Source organism: Balaenoptera acutorostrata, chromosome 8, assembly GCF_949987535.1.
Source record: "Balaenoptera acutorostrata chromosome 8, mBalAcu1.1, whole genome shotgun sequence".
NCBI classification, from domain to species: domain Eukaryota; kingdom Metazoa; phylum Chordata; class Mammalia; order Artiodactyla; family Balaenopteridae; genus Balaenoptera; species Balaenoptera acutorostrata.
In genome coordinates this window covers 21,029,285-21,048,668 of record NC_080071.1, presented here as the reverse complement: position 1 = coordinate 21,048,668, position 19,384 = coordinate 21,029,285, and the positions used below count along the sequence as shown (strand labels likewise).

Below are 19,384 nucleotides of genomic sequence, written 5' to 3'. Positions count from 1 at the left end.
AAAACCAGACTGCAGCCTGGAATGGCTTAAAATACCACATTTAACAATCACATCAATGGCTTTTAAACTTTAGAGGCAAACAGCTTCCTTTTACTACAAATTCAAAGTGAAGGATTAGATGCAAAGCTAACAGATTCAGGAAACATTCAAGCTTAGGGACTATCCAATGCCTTAATTAACACCATTAATTACAAGTGTATTGAGCCAACTAGCTGGGTTTTAATGATGAAATGGTGAAGGTCAAAATTTTTAAATAAATTGCTTCAAACTAAGCCCCCCTGCTGAAAAAAGAACACCAATAATTAAACTGAAAGGAAAAGCCTAATAAACAATTATTTTGGCATATTTAGCAACCTTAATCAGTCTATATTTTAATTGAGACAATATCACAATTAAGAGTTCACCAAGGGGCTTCCCTGGTGGCGCAGTGGTTGAGAATCTGCCTGCCAATGCAGCAGACACGGGTTCAAGCCCTGGTCTGGGAAGATCCCACATGCCACGGAATAACTAAGCCCGTGAGCCACAAATTACTGAGCCTGCGCGTCTGGAGCCTGTGTTCCGCAACAAGAGAGGCCACGATAGTGAGAGGCCCGCGCACTGCGATGAAGAGTGGCCCCCGCTTGCCGCAACTAGAGAAAGCCCTCGCACAGAAACGAAGACCCAACACAGCCAAAAATAAATAAATTAATTAAATTTAAAAAAAAATTTAAAAAATAAAAAAAGACAACTAAAACTGCTAAAAAAAAAAAAAAAAAAAAGAGTTCACCAAACTTTGCTCTTCTGCCTCAACTTGGAGCTACTGGGTTGGCCAAAAGGTTTGTTTGTTTTTTCTGTAAGATGACTCTAGTAGCACTTAGTTGTCTTTAACTTCATTCGAAACAATTTTGTTAGATTGTATGTGACAGCTGTCATATCAGCATGCATTTAAAAAAAAAGACATCATAATTGGTGAATTTTTGTGTAGCCATTTTAATATTGAAGATGGAAGAAAAAAGCAACATTTTCGGCATATTATGCTTTATTATTTCAAGAAAGGTAAAAACACAACTGAAACGCAAAAAAAGATTTGTGCAGTGTATGGAGAAGGTTCTGTGACTGATCGAACATGTCAAAAGTGGTTTGCGAAGTTTTGTGCTGGAGATCTCTCGCTGGACGATGCTCCACAGTCAGGTAGACCAGTTGATCAAATCGAGACACTGAGAACAATCAATGTTATATACCACGCAGGAAACAGCTGACATACTCAAAATATCCAAATCAAGCGTTGAAAATCATTTGCACCAGCTTGGTTATGTTCATCACTTTGATGTTTGGGTTCCACATAAGTTAAGCGTAAAAAACCTTCTTGACCATGTTTCCGCATGGGATTCTCTACTTAAACGTAATGAAAACATTCCGTTTTTACAACAAATTGTGACAGGCTATGAAAAGCGGATACTATACAATAAGGTGGACTGGGGCAAGAGAAATGAACCACCACCAACCACACCAAAGGCTAAAGAAGGTGATGTGTATATGGTCGGATTGGAAGGGAGTCCTCTATTATGAACTCCTTCCAGAAAACCAAACAACTAATTCCAAAAAGTACTGCTCCCAGTTAGACCAATTGGAAGCACTCGACGAAGAGAGTCCAGAATTAGTAAACAGAAAAATCATAATCTTCCATCAGGATACCGCAAGACCGCATGTTTCTTTGATGACCAGCCAAAAACCGTTACAGCTTGGCTGGGAAGTTTTGATTCACCCGCTGTATTCACCAAACATTACACCTTCGGATTTCCATTTATTTAGGTCTTTACAAAATTCTCTTAATAGAAAAAATTTCAATTCCCTGGAAGACTGTAAAAGGCACCTGGAACAGTTCTTTGCTCAAAAAGATAAAAAATTTGGGGAAGATGGAATTATGAAGTTGCCTGAAAAATGGCCGAAGGTAGTGGAACAAAAGGGTGAATACAGTGTTCAATAAAGTTCTCGGTGAAAATGAAAAATATGTCTTATTTTTACTTAAAAACCAAATGTACTTTTTGGCCAACCCAATACTTCCACACCAATACAGGGCAAGTAGGAGAGTTGGACAGGGCAAGAGACTATGGTTTCAAGATTAGCAGAGGGCAAAAGGGACACACAGAGAGGGAGAGGGATTAGCCCTTTCTAGGAGGGCAAGAGGCCTTGCCCATCTAATAGCTTCCAGATTGGTGTCACTATTTCCAAGGTTAAAAGGAAAAAAACAAAACCATTATCAACAGTGAGATTTGATTACATCGTAGATGTTAGATAAAATTAGGTTTCATTTCTTGGAGACCAGTAGGAAAAAAAGTCCAAAAAGCTAGCCAAGCCATGTACTTGCTCTGTGGAAGCAGTAACTATTATAATGAGCTATACTAGATATCTGTGTTAGTTACCTTTTGATGTGGAGAGGACCTGCAAATGTCTACAACCGAGAATCCTCCCTAACGCACATCTTTTTTTTTTTAAATTATTTATTTATTTATTCATCCATTTTTGGCTGTGTTGGGTCTTCCTTGCTGCGCGTGGGCTTTCTCCAGTTGTGGCGAGCAGGGGCCACTCTTCGATGTGGTGTGCAGGCTTCTCACTGCGGTGGCCTCTCTTGTGGAGCATGGGCTCTAGGCATGCAGGCCCCAGCAGCTGTGGCTCGCAGGCTCAATAGTTGTGGCTCACGGGCTCCAGGGCTCAGGCTCAGCAGTTGTGGCCCACAGGCTCAGCTGCTCCGTGGCATGTGGGATCCTCCTTGACCAGGGCTTGAACCCGTGTCCCCTGCATTGGCAGGCAGACTCTCAACCATTGCGCCACCAGGGAAGTCCCCCTAACGCACATCTTGGTGGGAGATGAAGTCCACCTTGCCCTAGAGAAGCTAAGAAGTCCAAATACACACTTGCTCAGCCTCTCCTACAGCCAGAACCCAGGCATGGGAACCATGTTCAGCCCTTTTGATGTACGTGCCCCACACTTTCAATTTCTCCTTGGTTATTCTTAAGCATTTTCACTTCCAGATGAATTTTAAAATCAACTATGTCAAAAGCAAAACAAAACAGGATTTTTAGGGCAGTGAAAGTACTTGGTATGATACTATAATGGTGAATACATGTCATTATATACTTGGGCAAACCCACAGGATGTCCCACACCAAGAGTGACCCCTAATGTAAACTAGGGTCTGCGGGTGATGATGAGTCAATGTAGGTTCATCAGTTGTAACAAACGTACCTCCTTGATGGGAGAACATTGATAATAGGGACGCTAGGAATGAGTGGAGGCATGGGGAATACAGAAAATCTCTGCACCTGCCTCTCAATTTTGCTGTGAACCTAAAACTGGCTCTAAAATAAATTACGTCTTTAAAAAGAAAATAGTTGGGATTTCATTAGAGATTAAATGGCATGTATAGATAATTTTGTAAGAGCTAGTCAGTTTAAAATAATACATTTGCCTATTCAGGAATACAGTATTTCTTTCCATTTATTCAGGTCTTCCCTTAAGTCCTTCAACAAAGTTTTATTATTTTCTTCAATACAAGGCTTGTACCTTTCTTCTTAGGTTGATATTTAAAGTTTCTGTTTCTATTATAAAATGGAACTGTTTTCCTTTTCATTTTCTAAACAGTGCTGCTATACAGAAAAGATATTAATTTCCTATGCTGCACTTATATCCACTCTAAACTCTTACTAGGTCCAGGTTTGATATCAATACTCTGAAAGTTTAAGAGTTCAGTAATTACTTTTAAATTAAGGAACTTTAACGATAGTGACATGAAAGTTTGCTGAGAGTAAAGGTCATTTACACACATGGTAGAAGGTTGTAGACTTCTCTAGAGAGCTTCAAAATAAAGATAACACCTCATCCACTTGTTTTAGATCAAGGCCCTAACAGCAGGGAAAGAAAAAATAGATGCCCTCATCTGGCCTTCCCCACATTATGGTTTAATATTGATTTTTGCTCCCTTAGGCCTGACTCAAGGTCAAGAGAACTCATTTGCACTGATGGACTAGTGGAAACAGATAAATGTAGTTTCCCAAAAAATTTTAAAGTTTTTAATATTGCATTCTCCAGTGTGATTCTACAGCCTCCAGAAAATACTTTTTGCTCAGCTATAAGCATTTCCTAGGTAAAAAAAAATCATAAAAAAATAATTCTGGGGCTTCCCTGGTGGCGCAGTGGTTGAGAATCTGCCTGCTAATACAGGGGGACACGGGTTCGAGCCCTGGCCTGGGAAGATCCCACATGCCGCAGAGCGGCTGGGCCCGTGAGCCACAACTGCTGAGCCTGCGCGTCTGGAGCCTGTGCTCCACAACGAGAGAGGCCCGCGCATCGCGATGAGGAGTGGCCCCCGCTTGCCACAACTGGAGAGGGCCCTCGCGCAGAAACGAAGACCCAACACAGCCAAAATCAATCAATCAATCAATCAAACATACGCATCTGATTCAAGATCCTCATTAAAAAAAAAAAAAAAAAAAAAAAAATAATTCTGCTATTTTTAGAGCTGACTCAATGACTTTCAATAACTTTCAGTAATTTAATATCTCACTGTACATAATACTTGAAATATCCTTATATACATATAACTTAAATTTCAATACCTGCTAGAATTTTACCAATAAAGTGACATTTTCTTTTAGGGACAGGCGCTCAGAGTATAAAAACTTTTCAATACTTATGAAAAATATTTGTTTTCTTTTGAAGAATAGTAAGTTTAACTCAGTGATTTTCCAAATTCTCAAAATAGGTTCAACATAAAAGTGTAGCTCAAGATTGTCTGAACAGCAACAGTCAGCTCTACCCACCACCAGAGCCTACCATCAAGCCTCTTAGATAGCCTCAAACACCAGAGGGCAGCCAGCAGAAGCAAGAAAAACTACAATCCTGGAGCCTGTGGAACAAAAACCACATTCACAGAAAGATAGGCAAGATGAAAAGGCAGAGGGCTACATACCAGATGAAGGAACAAGACAAAACCCCAGAAAAACAACTAAATGAAGTGGAGATAGGCAACCTTCCAGAAAAAGAATTCAGAATAATGATAGTGAAGATGATCCAGGACCTTGGAATAAGAATGGAGGTAAAGATCAAGAAGATGCAAGAAATGTTTAACAAAGACCTAGAAGAATTAAAGAACAAACAAACAGAGATGAACAATACAATAACTGAAATGAAAACTACACTAGAAGGAATCAACAGCAGAATAACTGAGGCAGAAGAACGGATAAGTGACCTGGAAGACAGAATGGTGGAATTCACTGCTGTGGAACAGACTAAAGAAAAAAGAATGAAAAGAAATGAAGACAGCCTAAGAGACCTCTGGGACAACATTAAACGCAACAACATTCGCATTATAGGGGTCCCAGGAGGAGAAGAGAGAGAGAAAGACCAGAGAAAATATTTGAAGAGATTATAGTCAAAAACTTCCTTAACATGGGAAAGGAAATAGCCACCCAAGTCCAGGAAGTACAGAGAGTCCCATACAGGATAAACCCAAGGAGAAACATGCCGAGACACATAGTAATCAAATTGGCAAAAATTAAAGACAAATTATTGAAAGCAGCAAGAGAAAAACGACAAATAACATACAAGGGAACTCCCATAAGGTTACCAGCTGATTTCTCAGCAGAAACTCTACAAGCCAGAAGGGAGTGGCATGATATACTTAAAGTGATGAAAGGGAAGAATCTACAACCAAGATTACTCTACCCAGCAAGGATCTCATTTAGATTTGATGGAGAAATCAAAAACTTTACAGACAAGCAAAAGCTAACAGAATTCAGCACCACCAAACCAGCTCTACAACAAATGTTAAAGGAACTTCTCTAAGTGGGAAACACAAGAGAAGAAAAGGACCTACAAAAACAAACCCAAAACAATTAAGAAAATGGTCATAGGAACATACATATTGATAATTACCTTAAACGTGAATGGATTAAATGTTCCAACCAAAAGACACAGGCTCACTGAATAGATACAAAAGCAAGACCCATATATATGCTGTCTACAAGAGACCCACTTCAGACCTAGGGACACATACAGACTGAAAGTGAGGGGATGGAAAAAGATATTCTATGCAAATGGAAATCAAAAGAAAGCTGGAGTAGCAATACTCATATCAGATAAAATAGACTTTAAAATAAAGAATGTTACAAGAGACAAGGAAGGACACTACATGATGATCCAGGGATCAATCCAAGAAGAAGATATAACAATTATAAATATATATGCACCCAACATAGGAGCACCTCAAAACATAAGGCAACTGCTAACAGCTATAAAAGAGGAAATCGACAGTAACACAATAATAGTGGGGGACTTTAACACCTCACTTACACCAATGGACAGATCATCCAAAATGAAAATAAATAAGGAAACAGAAGCTTTAAATGACACAATAGACCAGATAGATTTAAATGATATTTATAGGACATTCCATCCAAAAACAGCAGATCACACTTTCTTCTCAAGTGCGCATGGAACATTCTCCAGGATAGATCACATCTTGGGTCAAAAATCAAGCCTCAGGGGGCTTCCCTGGTGGCGCAGCTGGTTGAGAATCCGCCTGCCAATGCAGGGGACACGGGTTCGAGCCCTGGTCTGGGAAGATCCCACATGCCACGGAGCAACTAGGCCCGTGAGCCACAACTACTGAGCCCGCGCGTCTGGAGCTTGTGCTCCTCAACAAGAGAGGCCGCGACAGTGAGAGGCCCGCGCACCGCGATGAAGAGTGGCCCCCACTTGCCACAACTTGAGAAAGCCCACGCACAGAAACGAAGACCCAACACAGCCAAAAATAAATAAATAAATAAATAAATAATTTAAAAAAAAAAAGTCCCATACTATTAAAAAAAAAAAAAAAATCAAGCCTCAGTAAATTTAAGAAAATTGAAATCATATCAAGCATCTTTTCTGACCACAACACTATGAGATTAGAAATGAATTACAGGGAAAAAAACGTGAAAAGCACAAACACATGGAGGCTGAACAATACGTTACTAAATAACAAAGAGATCACTGAAGAAATCAAAGAGGAAATCAAAAAATACCTAGAGACAAATGACAATGAAAACACGACAATCCAAAACCTATGGGATGAAGCAAAAGCAGTTCTAAGAGGGAAGTTTATAGCTATACAAGCCTACCTAAAGAAACAAGAAAAATCTCAAGTAAACAATCTAACCTTACGCCTAAAGGAACTAGAGAAAGAAGAACAAACAAAACCCAAAGTTAACAGAAGGAAAGAAATCATAAAGATCAGAGCAGAAATAAATGAAATAGAAACAAAGAAAACAATAGCAAAGATCAATAAAACTAAAAGCTGGTTCTTTGAGAAGATAAACAAAATTGATGAGCCATTAGCCAGACTCATCAAGAAAATGAGGGAGAGGACTCAAATCAATAAAATTAGAAATGAAAAAGGAGAAGTTACAACAGACACCGCAGAAATACAAAGCATCCTAAGAGACTACTATAAGCAACTCTATGCCAATAAAATGGACAACCTGGAAGAAATGGACAAATTCTTAGAAAGGTATAACCTTCCAAGACTGAACCAGGAAGAAATAGAAAATATGAACAGACCAATCACAAGGAATGAAATTGAAACTGTGATCAAAAATCTTCCAACAAACAGAAGTCCAGGACCAGATGGCTTCACAGGTGAATTCTATCAAACATTTAGAGAAGAGCTAACACCCATGCTTCTCAAACTCTTCCAAAAAATTGCAGAGGAAGGAACACTCCCAAACTCACTCTAGGAGACCACCATCACCCTGATACCAAAACCAGACAAAGATACCACAAAAACAGAAAATTACAGACCAATATCACTGATGAATATAGAGGCAAAAATCCTCAACAAAATACTAGCAAACAAAATCCAACAACACATTAAAAGGATCATCACCACGATCAAGTGGGATTTATCCCAGGGATGTAAGGATTCTTCAATATACGCAAATCAATCAATGTGATACACCATATTAACAAATTGAAGAATAAAAACCATATGATCATCTCAGTAGATGCAGAAAAAGCTTTTGACAAAATTCAACACCCATTTATGATAAAAACTCTGCAGAAAGTGGGCATAGAGGGAACCTACCTCAACATAATAAAAGGCCATATATGACAAACCCACAGCAAACATCATTCTCAATGGTGAAAACTGAAAGCATTTCCTCTAAGATCAGGAACAAGACAAGGATGTCCACTCTCACCACTATTATTCAACATAGTTTTGGAAGTCCTAGCCATGGCAATCAGAGAAGAAAAAGAAATAAAAGGAATACAAATTGGAGAAGAAGAAGTAAAACTGTCACTGTTTGCAGATGACATGATACTATACATAGAGAATCCTAAAACTGCCACCAGAAAACTGCTAGAGCTAATCAGTGAATATGGTAAAGTTGCAGGATACAAAATTAATGCACAGAAATCTCTTGCATTCCTATACACTAATGATGAAAAATCTGAAAGAGAAATTATGGAAACTCTCCCATTTACCATTGCAACAAATAGAATAAAATACCTAGGAATAAACCTACCTAGGGAGACAAAAAACCTGTATGCAGAAAACTATAAGACACAGATGAAAGAAATTAAAGATGATACCAACAGATGGAGAGATATACCATGTTCTTGGTTTGGAAGAATCAACATTGTGAAAATGACTATACTACCCAAAGCAATCTACAGATTCAATGCAATCCCTATCAAATTACCAATGGCATTTTTTACAGAACTAGAACAATCATCTTAAAATTTGTATGGAGACACAAAAGACCCCGAATAGCCAAACCAGTCTTGAGGGGAAAAAACGGAGCTGGAGGAATCAGACTCCCTGACTTCAGACTATACTACAAAGCTACAGTAATCAAGACAATATGGTACTGGCACAAAAACAGAAACATAGATAAATCAATGGAACAAGATAGAAAGCCCAGAGATAAACCCACGCACCTATGGTCAACTAATCTATGACAAAGGAGGCAAAGATATAGAATGGAGAAAAGACAGTCTCTTCAATAAGTGGTGCTGGGAAAACTGGACAGCTACATGTAAAAGAATGAAATTAGAATACTCCCTAACACCATACACAAAAATAAACTCAAAATGGATTAGAGACCTAAATGTAAGACCAGACACTATAAAACTCTTAGAGGAAAACATAGGAAGAACACTCTTTGACATAAATCACAGCATGATCTTTTTTGATCCACCTCCTAGAGTAACGGAAATAAAAATAAAAATAAACAAATGGGACCTAATGAAACTTCAAAGCTTTTGCACAGCAAAGGAAACCATAAACAAGATGAAAAGACAACCCTCAGAATGGGAGAGAATATTTGCAAACGAATCAACGGACAAAGGATTAATCTCCAAAATGTATAAACAGCTCATTCAGCTCAACATTAAAGAAACAAACAACCCAATCCAAAAATGGGCAGAAGATCTAAATAGACATTTCTCCAAAGACGACATACAGATGGCCAAGAAGCACATGAAAAGATGCTCAACATCACTAATTATTAGAGAAATGCAAATCAAAACTACAATGAGGTTATCACCTCACACCAGTTAGAATGGGCATCATCAGAAAATCTACAAACAACAAATGCTGGAGAGGGTGTGGAGAAAAGGGAACCCTCTTGCACTGTTGGTGGGAATGTAAACTGATACAGCCACTATGGAGAACAATATGGAGGTTCCTTAAAAAACTAAAAATAGAATTACCATATGATCCAGCAATCCCACTACTGGGCATATACCCAGAGAAACCCGTAATTCAAAAACACACATGCACCCCAATGTTCTTTGCAGCACTATTTACAATAGCCAGGTCATGGAAGCAACCTAAATGCCCATCAACAGACGAATGGATAAATAAGATGTGGTACATATATACAATGGAATATTACTCAGCCGTAAAAAGGAACGAAATTGGGTCATTTGTTGAGACGTGGATGGATCTAGAGACTGTCATACAGAGTGAAGTAAGTCAGAAAGAGAAAAACAAGTATCGTATATTAACGCATGTATGTGGAATCTAGAAAAATGGTACAGATGAACCGGTTTGCAGGACAAAAGTTGAGACACAGATGTAGAGAACGGGCATATGGACACCAAGGGGGGAAAACCGCGGTGGGGTGGGGGTGGTGCTGTGCTGAATTGGGAGATTGGGATTGACATGTATACACTGATGTGTATAAAATTGATGACTGATTAAAAAAAAAAAGAATCTCTAAGAAGGGAATAGTTTTAAAATAAAAGATTGTAAAAACAATCTACAAAGGGTATGAAAAGCTGAACTCAAAATTTTAGACAAATATTTTCTAAATTTCTGTGACTGTGAGTTCAAGTACGTAAAAATGAATTTTCCTTTGTCTTGACAACAAAGATTGGTTTAATTGGAAACAGTAGAGCAAAATTTTTCCATATTGCAGCAGATATTATTACCCCAAGTTTCACAGCGGTCTCAGTGGATTAGCCAGCTTTAATTTACAGAGAAACTTAGCTGTGATTTACTTATATAATGAGAGCTGGCACAGAGCTCAACACATGAATGGTCAAATTCCAAGTATTTTCCCCAATTATCTTGTGACATAACTTTGTCAAGATTTAAAATTCCATCTGCTTTGTTCCCCAGTGGAATACAACCAGGTTCTAGTTAAGAGAAAAAAGGCATACACCATACAGATGTTTTATGAGAAATGTTCCCATTGCTCTTTCAAGTTGGTTTGCATTAGTGAAAAGCCAAAGGGTGGGAATTATTATGAAGGAATGATTCAGAAAACACAATAGTTGCTCTTAAAGACCAAAGGGGGAAATAAACCCCAAATAATATGCTCTACAACTGGAAAAGTTTCAAACGCAAACAATGTTCACTGTCTGGCCCATCTGAAAGGCAGGGTGCCGAAAATCATTAACATACTGTAATTTCACATGAGTCTGGCACGGATCAAAGAGGATGGTAAGCCTGTTGTGAAAGACTCCATTACTAAGCAGAGAGTTTTGGCTTGGAGACCCTGGCCCTGAGAAAAATAACCCACTGGTTGGCAGCTCCAGTCCAACAGACAGCTTTAGGATCTAACTTTATCCTGGAAATTACAAAGGCATGTAAAGAAGCAAATAACATAGTTCCTAGGATGAGTGTCAGTTGAGCCAAAACGGGGGAAAAATTTTTTGTTGTTGTTTTTAAGACAGCTTTTCAAGAACTAAAGGGAAGGATGTTTTGGCCTTAACCCAGCACAGGGTGAAGGGCCCCCTGGATAGAAATTATATGAACTGAAAATTCTCCGTAGTAACAATTCTAATTAATTATTCAAAGCTAGGAGTTGATTTTCTAAGGTTAAGAGCTAACTACGGTCTCCTGTTTCTATCATCAAAAACTGGTTTCTTCTTTTCTTTGCATCTGCTTAGCCAGGCATTAATGAAAGGCTTTTAATGGAATCTTATCAGCAACTTTACAACAAAGTCTCTACTTTTAAGGTTAAGTTTGCCTTTTGCAGGTTTGGTTAAAGGGAAATTAATAATAGAAAATTTGTCAAGGTTCCACATAATCAAAAAGTTTACAAGTCCACTTATTCTTTTACAGAAACAACATATATAACAATATTACCACAAGGCATTACAAGATCTTTTGAATTAAAGAGTTAACCATAATTCAGCCTACTTATTTATACCTTAATAGAAATTAAAACTGAAGTGTTATTCAATATACAATAACTCAGAAACCAGCCGTTCTCTGACTCTGGATTAACATGAGTTTACAGAGTGAAATGGCACATTTCAGGGAAATCAATCCATGCTAACAGATTTTTATTGTGCAATACAGGTAGATAACATGTAGTTTTTCTGGTGAATGGTCACCAAAATAACCTTAGAGTAGCTTATCACACGGAATGCAGTGTAGAGTCACAATGACCACATATGCACCAGAACTCTACAAACAGGAATGAAATCCAAGCCAAATTAAGTAGCTCTCATCATAATGAAAACTAGCAGCCTGGCACTGAGTGTGGCGACACCTGTTAGGGGGGAAATTTGATACTCAAAAGATGAGGACCAGTCAGCCAGCAGTTGGTCAAACATATAAAATGCAAGCACGCGTGGGAAAAGAGAAAGCGCTTTCTAGAAATCAAATTCCTGGACACACCTGCTCTCCCTCAATGCCTATAACTCTGCCTCTGGATCTGAATGACCTGTTAAAATTATGACCCTTACAAGTCTTCTGGGAAAGGATTTGGTTCAGAACCCAAACTCAATCTTCAAAGTCACTTCCCAGGAGAAAGCTCACGAATATATTTAGTTTCTCATGGCCTCCAGGTTGCTGTTTCTTCTAACCCATATCACTTCTCTGACCCATTCCCAAGGCAATAACATCTGCCCCGCCTGGATTAAGTGGGGCCTTGCTGGCTCACACCCACCATGTTTGCTCAGCTCAACTCAATCCTGGACACATACCTGTTTCCTTCTTGCTTCCCTTTCCTCCCTCTCGGCTCTTCTTCAGCACAGCCTTTAACATTTTCAACACTCTTTCGCTTCTAAAGAGAAAAGGAGGAGAGGGAAGAGGAATTAAGTATTATAAATTGGAACATAACTTGCATATTGACACAAACGGTAACTTGTCTTCAAACAAACAGATCACTTAGGATAATATAAAGGTACCTTGAGTTTTACATCAATTTTCTATGAATAAACTAACATGGGGAACTAAATGCTAAAGACACAAGGAGAGTTTTATAATGTTTAATGAAGTGATCAGAAGTTCACCATCTTGTTATAAAGTTTAAAAAAAACAACAACAGTGCATTCTCAGCATTCCACATCTAATTAAGGTTATGAGGCTAAATCTGGACACGTTACTGTAAGATATCTGGCATAGGAATGTGGGTCTCCCAACCCCCATTCATCAAAAGAAAACATTAAGACAATCAAAAAGATAGTGGTTAAGAAGGAAAGCTACATGGTTAAAGGCATGTTTTACAGATGCTACTGATTATATAACCATAAGGAAAACATTTTGGAAGGTTAATCAGAATGAAACATACCTTAAAAACATTTGCAAAATAAATACAGTGGGAACACATTTCAACACTGATGTCGGGGTGTCTGATCAAACAGCACACACTGCAATGGGTTTTTACCACATATTGTTATGACTTTTGGGCGGGGGTGGGGGGAGGTAAGAAGAACAGGCCTGCGGCTGAATCCTTTAAATAATGAGCTGTATTTTTAAGCAGGGTTGTACTGAGCACGTTAAAACAACACAATGGCCCAGGCCTAAGATGAAACATAAAACCACCCCTCCAGCAAAGAGACAGACAAAAGGACCATTATTTCATCAGTTAGTCAGTCTCCTCCAGCTCTCTCTTCCCTCCACTAACTCAGATGAGATGGCTAGACAACGGCCAAAAAAGTAACAAATCTGAGTGGGTTGGGTTACCATCACACCCTTGTTAACGCACTAAGGAGAAGCAGGTAGAAGAAGGCAAGTAGCTTACTGCTGAAAAAAAACAAAGAGGGGATGACTCCTCTGTAGAAAACCTGCCTTGTTAGCATCAACGCTTCCAGTGGTCTCCATATAACGCCCCGCACAAGTGCTCGACCCCAGAGTTGAGCCAAGGTTTTGTGGAGCCCACTGAGAGGAAGGGTCCCAAAGTGCTGCCATGCACAACATAAGCACACAGGGTGACCTTTCTTATCATTGGGTCCAGGCCTGTATTTATTTTTCCAAGCCCTTTGTTTTCCTGATGAAGAAACAGAGACCCTGGGAGGCCGACTTGCCCCAGGGTCACGCAGCTAATTAACAGCAGGGCCAGAATCCAAATCTGCGGACTCCCAGCAAGGGTCCTCCTTCTTCCCCAGTGCTGGCCTCTCTGCTTAGAGCAATGAAAGCTTTGGGAAACAGCAATCAAACAATCCAAAAAATTGACAACAAACCAACCAACCTGAAAGATACTAGGAAGTAAATATCTTAAGCAGAATTTGGAGAAAGCCATAGTGAAGCTTATTAGGGTTAACTCGTCTTACAAACAAGTCTTCACACACAAAAGGAGCATGGCTTAGAGCCTAATTCTTTTTAAAAATGCTACTTGAATGGACCCCTGTGAAAAGACTTGGGTTTCACTAAAGGGCAAACACTGAATCTGGAAGTGGGCCACAGTGTGCTTCCATAGCGGAGCTGTGGAAACACAAATTTCTCCTGACAGTCATGCTTGAAGGAAACAATGCAAAATGTTGTGGCATAAAAAACGGTAGGAAAAGTTAAAAAATAAATAGATGCCTGGTAAGCACAGACATTTTCTTCTCCAAATTAAAAAAAAAAAAAAAATCAATCAACCCCTTCAGGGTTTGTCATTTAGCAAAGACTACATACTAAAGAAATAAGAGAAAAATATCAATGGAGCCAGGCCAGCAAACCTTGGCCAAGGTCCTTAGGGAACTTTCCCCCCGTGTTTCCCTGGATCACTGAACAGCTCAGGCCCCACCACGGCGGTGAAGCTGCCCCTGATTAATCACCCTTGTCACCACCAACCCACCACAGATCTACAATGCCACTTGGAAGACACAGCCCACAGGGCAAGGAGTGGCAGACACGGACTTGGGCATCTCATCCCAGACACCTTAGATGCCTATTTTTGGAAGCTCAGCTCTTTTCAGGATAGTGAAATCTTCCCCATCAGTGGTCTCAAGTGAAGAGGCTATCAGATATTCGCTCTAAGTTCTTCTCCCAGTTCTTGTTTTCCTCCCTAAATAGTAGTAACTCAAGGGAAAGAGCTTAAATTTATTCTCTAAAAGATATTCAAACTGCACATGGAGAAACTTTAACTGATTATATCTGGGTGCAAAAATTAAGGAACCCCCATACACACACAAGGTGGAAAGGAAAAAAAGAAGACTGCTCCCCGTGGGTTAAATTGTGAAATTAATACAGATCAGAGTAGAGCTGTGCAAAGACCCAATCAGTCATAGCCTGAAAGATGTAACTGGAACTTGACATTCATCAATAGACCCTTTAAAGACTATGCCCATCTGAAGCGAGGTGGTCAGAAAAAGCAACTATAGTAGTAGGCTGGAGGGGCCAACACTGGCAGTATAGTCCAGAGAAGATTATCTACACACCTGACAGTACCTGTGAACTTATAAATACATACTCCCACATCCAGTTCTGAAAATAGGCCCATCAGGCTATGGGACCCAGTGCTATTAAACACTGGCATCATAACTACTTCCCCTTCTTCTCATCCTGTTCTCAAGGAGCAGTGCCTCTTAATTTGGCTTTTTCACCTAATAACAGTGGGGGAGAGTGTGCTGGTCTAGTCCACCCAACACAATTGTCTAGCTTGTTGACAGACATGATTCTGGGAATAAATTAATAAACCAGTGTTCTGGCTTTAAACAAAAGCTCTCATGAGCTTTGTCCAAGGGAGGCACTTTGCCAAGTACCATCTATTTAAGACATAAAGAATATTAAGTTTCTGATTCCAGTTTGAGTACCAAAAGGAAGACAGTGGTAAATTCTTGAATGCAAATGCCACCGTGAAGCAGTCTTACGAGGGCAGCCAGCGGGCTCTCCCTGAATGACACCTTCTGCATCACTTCCCTTCCTGAAGCAGCTTCAACTACTGACAATTTTCCCCTAAAAAGGGTGAACACTGCCCTGCTACAGAAGTGAACCACATAGAAATGATGCAAACCAGCCTTCCAGACACAAAAAAAGAAACTGCCAGAAGCTATCAAGTTCCTACTAGAGGACCATACATGTAAGGAAGTTCTTATGGACAAGCATAATAGGATAAAACAAGAAATGCTGTCCTTTTTCACTTTAAATACTATAGATCAAAAGGCACAGGTGTAACTCAAATAAATACTGGCCAAATAGAATCCCTCAATTTCTGCCCCATAAAACTTTAGCTTCTATCACACAAGTAGTATAAATATATGGCTGGATTTAAGTATTTCAAAATAAATCTTTGATGGCACTTCCCTGGTGGCACAGTGGTTAGGAATCCGCCTACCAATGCAGGGGACCCAGGTTCGAGCCCTGGTCTAGGAAGATCCCACTTGCCATGGAGCAACTAAGCCCGTGCGCCACAACTACTGAGCCTTCGCTCTAGAGCCCGCGAGCCACAACTACTGAGCCCACATGCTGAAACTACTGAAGCCCGCGCCTAGAGCCCGTGCTCCACAATAAGAGAAGCCACCACAATGAGAAGTCCGCGCAACGCAACAAAGAGTAGCCCCTGCTCACCGCTACTAGAGAAAAACCGCATGCAGCAAGGAAGACCCAATGGAGCCAAAACTAAATTAATTAATTTTTTTAAAAAAAGAATGAATAAGTCCTATTTAAAAATAAAAAATAGGGCTTCCCTGGTGGCGCAGTGGTTGAGAATCTGCCTGCCAATGCAGGGGACATGGGTTCGAGCCCTGGTCTGGGAAGATCCCACATGCCGCAGAGCAAATGGGCCCGTGAGCCACAATTACTGAGCCTGCGCGTCTGGAGCCTGTGCTCCGCAACAAGAGAGGCCACGATAGTGAGAGGCCCGCGCACCGTGATGAAGAGTGGCCCCCGCTTGCCACAACTAGAGAAAGCCCTCGCACAGAAACGAACATCCAACACAGCCATAAGTAAATAAATAAATAAATAAATAAATAAAAATTAAAAATAAAAAATAAATAAAAATAAATCTTTGAAAAAGTAGAGAACTTCAGCTCTCATTTCTTTATATATTTTTGAGGAAGAGAGAAAAGACCAGCCTCTAAATTACAACAACTGAAATGATCTAATGGGAGAAAATTTCCTATAATGTTCATTTAAAAGAAAATAAAATATGAGTATATGACATTACCTTTAGGTCAATGATCTGAAGTCACCTAAATTTCCTTATTTTTCTACTATCATTCGATATCTAAGTTTCCCAAATGCCATAGATTCTTCTTTTCAAAACCCACAGAAGTTAAACCAACTATTGAGCTTACTTTTACTTCTTAGATTTCTCCTTTAACACATAAACTCTTTGGAGATAGGCACAATGTCTCCATGTTATATGTTAAATAAGCATTCTGCAGTGATTACAAGGGTATATAAAATATAACAAAAGTTATCCTAGATTAAACAGTGAGATGATTTAAAAATAAGAGCAAAATCTATTTCAGTTTGCAATCCCAATGGCAGTATCATAACCATGACCACCTTGTCTGAAATCATAGAATAACACCAGCCTTAAACCTTTCCTCTTCTGGAGTGCCATACCACCTATTTATGAAATTTCAAATCGACTCCGTGAGCTGAGGACAGGGACTATGTTTATTCTTTAATAGATACAAACAGAAGCCGGAACACAGCCTTCCCACACACTCTGTTCTCAATATTTGTTGACAGATTTAACTAGGCTGCAATGAACACAGATGAGCCATTTCCTCCAAATCAAGCAATTAACCAACATTTATAGAAGTTTATAAATTACAAAGAATATTCCTATATATTCTCATTTGCAAGGAATGCAAGAAAACAGTTAAATCCAAGAAATACTTGGGAGGAAAATGCTGCATTTCATAATGTCCCTTCATGTCCACACCTGAGTCAGCCTTAAAATCTCAAGATAATAAACCCTTATTATCCAGTTATCCTGGACACCTAAACACACGCTCTGTGCTCACTCCACTGAAAGGAGCTTCTTGCATCAAACCATCCATCTGACCTCAAAGCAAAGCAGTCTCAGAAGGTGCCTCCTTTCTTTTGCCAAAATAAATAAAGCCAGAGTAGCAATATCCACAAGTGAAACACTGGAAAGTAAGATGCACATGATCATTAAGAAATTTTTTTTTTTAATTTAAGAGAAGAGATACATCAAAAAACACCTTCAATTTTAGGGGCTCAAAAACGTCTCCACCTAATAAGATTAAGACTCACCTACATGATAGCCATTGTCTTCTGTAGTACCGCCTTTAGAACTTTCCTTTGCATTGGCAACAACCTTTAGTGTTTATCAAAAGAAAGGAAATGGGTGGTGGTGATGGGTGGGGAGGTGCTGTCTAAAGCAGCCTACAGAATAAATAATACAGTAGAGAGGAAGTAAGAGAAAACAAAGCAGGACAGAGACCACAAAAGGAAACAAAGCCCTGCTAGAGGGGGCAATGGCTGCTGCTGGAAATTCACGGAAAACTGTCTTCTAGAAGCTTCCTGAAAGCAAGAGCCATATCTTGACATTCTTTTAAAGATCCCAGGAGGCTGGGGGAAAACCAACTCTTGAGAATACTTGAAATTCCAGGAGGTCTCTCTCCCATTCCGCACCCCCTCCGCCCCACCCACCCCCCACCCCCCCGTAGTAGAAGGAGCCTAGGAATTAGGAGACCTGGTCCTGGCATTGTGACTGGGAACAAGTTACCAAACTCCTCTAGGATTCAGACGCCTCGTCCAGGAAAGCTGGGGGAGAGGAGAAGGGGTTATTGATCAAGAAACCAGAAAGCAATTGTGATGGTAAGTAAAAAAGCGGCCCTTGGTATTGCTTAACATGCAGAGCTGGGAAACAGGACATCATTCGGCTGTGATTTATCCACTAAGACACATAGACCCAACCATTTGGTCCTCTTTATTCAAAGCCATTCTACAAATTGTATCTCTAATTCTGCTGTTCTTTTCTTTAGAGTTAGGTTTGTCTTATACTCAAACCTGACGTCTTTTTTGCCTAAGTTATTAAAAGCAAAGTAAATTTACAGTCACGAGTAATATGAATGTAAAAGAGTTCTGGGCATGAAGTTTGAACTCAAATGTTTAAGTTCTGATGCACAAAATTAAGTGGAAATTCCCTATTAGATTGAAATCATTTTCAACCCATATTTAAAATACCCTGTAGAAAGATATACAAGTTGTTTTGAGTAAAGTGTCCTTAAAAATCTGACTCTCCTAAGCCAGTATTTCAAGTTGCTAAAAAATTACTATATACAAGTTTGTTTAAAGAAGTTTTCACTTTGATAACACTTGACAAAAAAGAAATTTCACTTGTGGAAGAAAATATGAAGAAGCTACCTGTTTCTGGCTACAAGAGCCATTTTTCTAGATTGTGAAGGGATTTGTTCCATTCAACTTTGAACACTATCTCATCCATAAAGCCTTCCCAGGCCATGATAGTCAAAAGGTATCTTTAATTCCACATCCCACTTTGTACTTACAGATGGTTATCAATCAAAATCACAGTAAAAAAAATGTTGAACTCTACAAATCCCCCATGGCACCTAAAAAAGTACCTTACTTGCAACAAACACTAAATAAATCTCCTTAAATGAAAGAATAGCAGGGTTGTTACGGAGGGGAAATCAAAATCAATAGCAATTCTCTCCCACAAGGGATTTGGAATAATAATGTAAGAATTCTTCTGATACCA

General features: G+C 39.4%; 1 protein-coding gene across 4 annotated transcripts in view; it reads right to left on the bottom strand.

Annotated features, from left to right (window-relative positions):
- The window catches only part of TANC1 (tetratricopeptide repeat, ankyrin repeat and coiled-coil containing 1), a 251,103-nt gene that overhangs the window by 161,096 nt on the left and 70,623 nt on the right, over positions 1–19,384 (bottom strand). For all 4 annotated transcript variants that reach the window (XM_057551173.1, XM_057551172.1, XM_057551176.1 and 1 more), the window contains one exon: positions 12,462–12,541. In XM_057551173.1, the coding sequence (XP_057407156.1) occupies positions 12,462–12,522 (61 nt within the window). In that variant the 5' untranslated portion in view covers positions 12,523–12,541. The remainder of the gene's footprint in view (positions 1–12,461; positions 12,542–19,384) is intronic.